The sequence below is a fragment of the Antrostomus carolinensis genome, unplaced genomic scaffold (genome assembly GCF_000700745.2).
Source record: "Antrostomus carolinensis isolate BGI_N321 unplaced genomic scaffold, ASM70074v2 scaffold27859, whole genome shotgun sequence".
In the NCBI taxonomy this organism is placed as follows: Eukaryota; Metazoa; Chordata; class Aves; order Caprimulgiformes; family Caprimulgidae; genus Antrostomus; species Antrostomus carolinensis.
The window spans coordinates 4,536-12,079 of record NW_010336830.1 but is presented as its reverse complement, the minus strand read 5'-3'; the positions used below and the strand labels follow the sequence as shown (position 1 = coordinate 12,079).

Below are 7,544 nucleotides of genomic sequence, written 5' to 3'. Positions count from 1 at the left end.
CATTTCTCACCTTTGAAAAACAAATATCTCTAATTGCTTTTTTGATATCACAGACTACTTGCCTCTTCTAATCTAATTATTACAGTTTGAGGTGGTGTTTTCTTGACAGCAGCTGAAGGTTTATGTTGATAATTGAACATAAGGCCTGGAGAGTAATCCGCCAAGATAAAAAGATAAAAACTATCCCTGTGACTTGGCACATTTGAAAACAGATGATGGAAGACTTGGTCAAAAGTGAAATAGGAATAAGTGTCCCTGATACAGAGCAAGTGAATAATGTGTCCTTAGAAGTCTTGGTTTTGCGGATGTAGTGTGTCCCAACGGAAGAATGAACGTTGAAAGCTGCATTTGATGAATAGCTTAAATAGGTGACATAACAGTTTAGCTGCTAAAATAAATCTAAGAACATTGGTCTGTTCTTTTTTTTCACAATAGCACTTTAGTAATGAAATCTAGTGTTAATAGCTTTTTCATGAACTGCAAGAGCTGCATACCTTACTTTCTGACTATTGCAGGTGCCTTCGCTTGCAAGATGGTACCGTTTGTTCAATCCACTGCTATTGTAACTGAGATTCTTACAATGACCTGCATTGCTGTGGAAAGACACCAGGGAATTGTACATCCACTAAAAATGAAGTGGCAGTACACCAATAAAAGAGCTTTCACCATGCTTGGTAAGATTTTAGGTATTTCCAGTAATTGTGTGTATAGAGAAATAATCTTCAGTGTAGATCACATGACAGAACAGAAGGCACTGATATGACCAGTGATTCAGAGGTAGAGTTAATAAGTGTGGTAATATTTATAAAATAGCTCAAGGATAGTGCCTATATGTATAATAATTGCGAAACTCTGGCAATAAACTTAAAATCTGAACTCAAAGATTTACTTAACCAAGCCTGATAAACCTGTCAGCCTTTTCTTTCCTTTCCTTCTTTTTTTTTTTTTAAGAAAAAGGTTCAAAATGTATAAGCACTGCTAAAGTGATGTCACAGCTGTAAATGGTCCTTCCATTGTACCACAAAGAGAACATACATAATGCTGCTCATGCAAATTAAGTTGCTTTTACACTTTAATACCAATAAATGAAGGTAGTTAGAGAGAAGGAAAATGGATAACAAAAGAGAATGCTGTTATCGATGTGAATGCTGACTGATGTATGCCTCATATAGAAAACTTTGTTCTTTAAATTGTCTCCTTTGACTTTTTAAAGATGAAGCTGTTAAAGTGTTCATACCAGAACTTATGCTGCTTGTTGTACAAAGTATTAAAAAATGTGTTTGTTTACAGGTGTGGTTTGGTTGCTGGCACTTATTGTTGGGTCACCTATGTGGCATGTGCAACGGCTTGAGGTATGTTAGGTGAATTTACATTTTAAACTCACACCTTACTGTGTCTTTTTGTACCTTTAGCAATGAAATTGAAACTAAGAAATCATAGTGGAGCTTCTGTTCTGTGTGCCAACATGAGAAAGGATGAGGATGAGGATTTGCATGCAGTGGAAGGAGGACTTCCAGCAGGGACTGGTCATATCTTCCCTCCCCACTTATGTCAAAGAGCAGTCATTACAGCTGTGACTTCCACTGTGGTTTCCTTTTGGTTTAGAGATGCCTTGGCACACAACAGTGTAGGGCTTAGATTACTGTTTCAGGATGACGTAGTGTTCCCCAAGATTTGGAAGAACTGTGCTTAGTTTAAAATGTAATTAGCTGCCTATTGGAGTTTAAGGAATAACCATACACTTCTGGATGGGGGGAAGAAAAAAAAAGCTTACCAGAATCTGGTGCTTGTGAGTCTGGACGTTAACAAATATTTATTTAAAGTGACTAATATGTGAGGTTTCTATACACCCATCTTTACTTGCAAAATGCGTAGCCAAGATCTCCTTTGAAAATCCTCATTAAAAAAAAAAAAGAAGAAAAAAAAAAGAGGAGGAGTGCAAATCAGAGCGTTTCCTGACCTCTCCTTGTCAACTTGGATCAACCCAACACTTGATGTGGAAAAGTGTTTGGAAGAATATTGTCACTTTGCAAAGTCTCTCTATTGAATTTTGGTTCCTATTTTAAGAGCAAGGAATATTATTTCAGTGTGCTTGATTTGATTTTTTTTTTTAAACTTGGGGCAAACACTGTAGTGACTCATCTCCTTTACACTTGTTCCAGGTTAAATATGACTTCCTATATGAAAAAGTGTACGTGTGTTGCTTGGAAGAATGGGCCAGTCCGATTTATCAGAAGATATATACGACCTTTATTCTTGTTATACTCTTCCTTCTTCCACTGATGTTGATGCTTTTTTTGTACACTAAAATTGGCTATGAACTCTGGATTAAGAAACGAGTGGGAGATGCTTCAGTCCTTCAAACCATTCATGGGAGTGAAATGTCTAAAATATCAAGGTTTGTAAAGTAAAATGCAGTTGGAACTTGAACTTCTAGAAAGCTTTTTTCCCCCTGACAGTTCTTGAAAGCCAGTGCAAAAAAAATTAAAAATCTGTCTTTCCTTATCCGTTGGGAACTCTACAAGCATAGACTGGATTTTTAAAGCTAGCTAGTTATTTACCACTTAAATACCTAATTTAAGGCAACTTAACAGATCGTTTTCTTCAAAGTATAGCATAGCCACACCTTGGAAGTCAGGTCCTTTCAATAAATTTCATATTGTACATTGTGAAATGCTTGTTTTTAAAAGATGTAGGCCGTGAGTTAGAAGACGACTTGGGGAAAATGCCTACTACGTTATTTCTGTATGTTCTGTGGAAAGTTCTTTCTATAATTCTGGGACTATGAACACTGCTTTATGGTCCTATTGTAAGTTAAATTGCCATAGGGGAAAAAATCAGAATTCATTTAGAAACTGCTTTGGTACAGTTTAACTTAATGCAACCTCCAAAGAGTTTTGAATGTTCTCACATGTGATTATGTGAGACGGTCCAGGTGGTAATCCTCTATCTGAAAAGTTATGAAAATCTATAATTATAAACTTTGCTATTTAGCACTAAATATGGGCTACCCTTAATATTGTCTCATGTTTTTTCCTTTTATTTGGCAAATTGGTCTGCTGCCTGATGTGCTAGAAACCTCTAACAGTTCTGCTTATTGAGGAGAGTATCACCTTAAGTATCAACTGTAAGGAGAAAATTGACAAGCAGATTAAAGATTAATGATTCCTTAGATATTTGTCTGACAAAGTGCCTAAGAAAGCGGACTCTCTTAAGTCACAACTGAAAGGATTAAGGTGACGTGTAATCTTCAGGCTACTCCTCAGTTTATTTTCGCACAGTGGGGAGAAGATCCTGTAACTGCTACCAGTGAAGTGCTGCTTCTAGTGCTCAAGTGAGAGATCCATCTTGGGTTCTATAAATTATATATCAATTTGGGGATGATATAAATTCATGTATACCCTGAGTTTGTGAGATATTACACTGGAGTCAGGGAGTGTGTTTCTTGCTCTTATTCTAGCACTTTGCCTACCAGCAAAGGTCGAATGTTGCAGGTGTAGTTTCACTTACTCTGTCAAATTCCCTGTGCAGTCAGGTGCTGCAGGTATGGTCAGTGCTTCCACATCTGGGAAGGGACTCTTGTTTTCTGAGATATTAATGGAATTTCATGTGGTTTCCCCTCATCTCTTTGTATTGGAATTGCATTTGCTGGAGTAGAGTGAAAATGCCTTGCAAGATATGCTAATGTCATTGCTTGCTGCAGCTGCAAAGTGTGTTGCTTTCCCAAAAGAGAGAAAGAAAAGATCTTAATTGATGCACTAGATTTATATGATGTTGCCTTTTTTGTTTCAAAGGGAATTGTCTACTTCTGAGCATTCTTCCAAGGTTTTATTTGCATCTGCAACCATCAGAACACATTTACAGATCTAACTTGAAGAGACACGTCTGCCAGTCAGTTCTTAGTGATTCAGTATGGAATGTCTTGCTGCAATTTCAGGAAGAAGAAGCGAGCAATTGTTATGATGGTGACAGTGGTGTTTCTCTTTGCAGTCTGTTGGGCCCCTTTCCATGTGATTCACATGATGATAGAATACAGTGAGTATCTGCCATGTGTCATACAATAAAACCTTTCTTTCTTTTCTGTTTTGTGGGTTTGGTTTTTTTTATTACATCTTGTGAAAAGCTAGTGCTGCTGCCACATTCAGGTATAGAATACCTTCTGCTAGCAAAGGTTAATGTTGTCTTTATAAATCCTGGATCAGTCTTGTAATAGAAATACATAGCCAACAACTGGTGAATTACTCTGAAGTCTACGAGTAATAGATCTGCAGTGCTCATAGAAAATAAACACATTTGAAAAAAAACCTGTTATCGTAGAATCATATATGTTGGAAAAGACCTTTAATGTACTTGGGAGGTACTTTATGTCTGAGATAAACTTGAGTGTCAGACATTTCACTTCTTCCCCGCTGTGTGCATTAAAAAAAAAAAAGATAGAAGATATAATCTTTGTGTCTTGGTGTAAACCCTACTGAGTTTTTTTGCAGGGTGGGTGGGAGAGAATCCAACTCTCCAGCAGCTCTTTTAGAATGAAAACCCTTTAGAAAGGAGATTGTCATTGCTTCTGAATTTGTACAGCATAAAATCCAGTCCTGAAAAGGAGGTTTGCTAGGCCTTACAAGACTCAAGAAAAAGCAAGATTTTACTATTAGGATGGTGAACATATTTCTGTAGATTCTTTTTCTTTCTGTGTTTGTTATGCTACCCTCATTGCTGAAAGGTCAAAAGTACCTGACTGGAAGGTAAACATTATTTCCAAGTAGAAAACCTCTTGAACAAGTAACTTTTTAATTCAAATTTCATTTTAATTTAATGTGTGAAGAATTCTATTTGCATCCACTTAAGCTGTCATACTGCTTTGAGTTAAAATGTTATGAAATATTTATCCCTTCAGGTGCCCTGGTTTTAACAAGGTAGGCCTATTGGAGATACAAATACATCAGGTTGATAACACCCAGTGCATCCAGTTGTATTTTTTCAGTGGTCTCGATGGGATACTAGCTTGGAAATGCCCTCAGTGCTTGTTATCTTTGCTTTTTGCTATTAGTGCTATTCTCTGGGGTCATGCACTGTTCATCTCCCATCTCCAGCATGTACTGGGATAGAACGTGGGACTGTGCAGCAAGCTATGTGTAGGAACAAGAGGAAGTTTTCAGTAGTTGTTCTATTCTACTTGCCAAAGGCAGTAGCTGTTTCTTTGTCTTCTATCACAAATTAGGTTGTAGCAGATAAATCAGTAGTCCTGCAGCCAGTCAGCTGAACCAAGTGATGTTTATGCCTGGTGGAATCAGAAGGGCAGAAGCCATAACTATTAAAAATGTCTGGATTGTACCATGTTAAGATTCCCCATAACACTCCATTAACTGTTTACTCTCTTTTCATTGCTGATTTCAGGAATTATTGCAGGTGCTGCAAGGCCTTTATTTCACTTGTGTTATACACCTTTGTAGCATTTATCCAGAGTTTGGGTGCTGAGTATTTGAATTTAAAGAATTCAGTTTCTTCTCTGTGATCTCAGTGATTAAAAAATGAGAGATGTGACCAAGATGGTGGCATTTTTACCTCCATGAGCTGTTCTGTGTCGGCACAGAGAAAGGAGCCGTGAGTGGTCAGTGTCAAGACAGGGATTGGTGTTAAAGTACTTACACGTTTGATCTGGATGTTAAACTTGAAGCCAGAAGAACAACTTGAATAAACAAGGCCTGTACTTAGCAGACTGGAAGCTTCCTGTTGCTTGGCCATTGGCAGGTTTTTTGGCTCATAAATCGCCTCTTTTGAAAGACACTGTCCTTATTTACATATACCCAGTGTAGGGCTATGTGGTAGATCTTGATCTTTCCTTGCTGATAAAACCCTATTACTAGTATTAAGAAACTCCAGCAAGGTCTTTTGTTGGTTTTAAACAAGAGTTTCTAATACCAGACTGGATATAAACATGCTAAGTAGTAATTTTGTGCTTACAGCATATTTCCTTTTTCTTTTGCAGGTAATTTTGAAAAGGAGTATGACGATGTGACAGTCAAAATGACCTTTGCAATTGTCCAGATTATAGGATTCTTCAATTCTATTTGCAACCCTATTGTGTATGCTTTCATGAATGAAAACTTCAAGAAAAATTTTTTGTCTGCTATCTGCTTCTGCATTGTCAAAGAAAATGCATCACCAACCAGGCAACTTGGGAACTTGGGGATTACTATGAGGCAGCAAAAGGCGAGTGTTTCTCAAAGAGATCCCATTGACTCGGATGAAGTCAGGAGGGAGGCATTCAATGATGGCAACATTGAAGTCAAGTTCTGCGACCAGCCAGCTTCAAAAAGGAATTTGAAAAGGCACCTTGCCTTATTCAGCTCTGAGCTTACTGTGCATTCTGCATTAGGAAATGGACAGTAGCATCACAGAGGTTTTGAGAATGGAAGAAGCATTCTCTTTATATGGAACTTTCAATAAGCCATTTAAAATAGTTTTCTACTTTGCATGCTGAAATGAGGGGAAAAATATTTTGTGGATGATTATTATAATGCTGGGATCGTGGTTGAGAAAATGTAATATATTTTATAAGGATGAGGAGTAAAACTTAACAATATTAGTGTATAATTTCTAGGAAAAAACCCACATTTTTCTTCCTAAGCTAATTTAGGGCTTGTTTGCCCTCTGCTTTAGGTGAACCAAACAACTATTACTTGCTCTGTTTGTTCTGTGTCTGGATGCTGGCACACTGCTGGGCCATTCACAGCTGGATGCCAGAAGATAGGAACTATGGAGATAGCACGCACTTTTTTTGAACAACTTGGAAATCTGACATGGTTCTAACATTGGAAGATTTGCTCTCTGCAGCTCCAAGGACAGAGGAGCTTCATGTCTGAGTTCAGGAAAAATGCAGACTGTGATGCAATTTTATTTTGGAAAAAAATATATGGAAGAGCCAACCAAGATTTGACTCTGCAGATTAAGATTTAAACATTGCATGCATGTTCAGATTTTGTTAACAGCAAGAATATTAGAATTTAAAAATGCATGCATAATTAATGTGCTGTTTTTACAGGTTAATTCTTGGGTACAAACTTAAATGCCAGTGTTCTGCTAAAAATTGTAGAAGTTGAAAAAGTGCTGTACAAGAGTGTGCAGATGCTGGAGGTGTGGTTTGTAGAGTGAACACTGAGTTTAACTTAGTCGTGCTTGGATACGTGACTCATGGGTTGAAAGTGTGGTGTTGCCGTTTTCTGGAGGGATATAAGAGTCAGATCCAGAGGATCTGTTTGGACTCTGCAGAAGACTTTAAATTAAATATCATGGTCTTTTGACCAAACATATCTCTGAAGACATGCACAATTTTTTCTTTCTCTCCTTCATCTTCAAAGTGGATTAATTACTGTCTCAGAAGAGGACCATTGTTCTGTTATTTTTGTGCTTCACAGCAAACTATGGGGTTGAAATCCATATAAATTCTAAACATTTTTGCTCTCGGCGGGTCAAACTGCAAAATTGTAAAGGGATGCTCACAAGTGTGGGGCTGGGGGAGGAGTGTGATCTGAAATGGTACACTG

The 7,544-nt window shown here is 37.6% G+C and overlaps 1 protein-coding gene across 1 annotated transcript; it reads left to right on the top strand.

The window, feature by feature from the left end:
- Positions 1 to 491: 491 nt before the first annotated feature.
- Positions 492 to 6,900, top strand: QRFPR (pyroglutamylated RFamide peptide receptor). The gene is made up of 5 exons (XM_010175008.2): positions 492 to 674; positions 1,291 to 1,352; positions 2,163 to 2,398; positions 3,938 to 4,035; positions 5,987 to 6,900. Exons 1-5 carry the CDS (start codon positions 533 to 535, stop codon positions 6,388 to 6,390), a joined length of 942 nt encoding a protein of 313 aa, XP_010173310.1. The 5' UTR covers positions 492 to 532; the 3' UTR covers positions 6,391 to 6,900.
- Positions 6,901 to 7,544: the final 644 nt, after the last annotated feature.

What these genes read in the sequence shown, in the direction of transcription:
- QRFPR (XM_010175008.2), top strand. Translation starts at nt 533, where the DNA reads ATGGTACCGTTTGTTCAATCCACTGCTATTGTAACTGAGATTCTTACA. An exon ending in AAGAGCTTTCACCATGCTTG is followed by an intron (nt 675 to 1,290) that starts GTAAGATTTTAG and finishes GTTTGTTTACAG; the next exon opens with GTGTGGTTTGGTTGCTGGCA. An exon ending in GAAATGTCTAAAATATCAAG is followed by an intron (nt 2,399 to 3,937) that starts GTTTGTAAAGTA and finishes CTGCAATTTCAG; the next exon opens with GAAGAAGAAGCGAGCAATTG.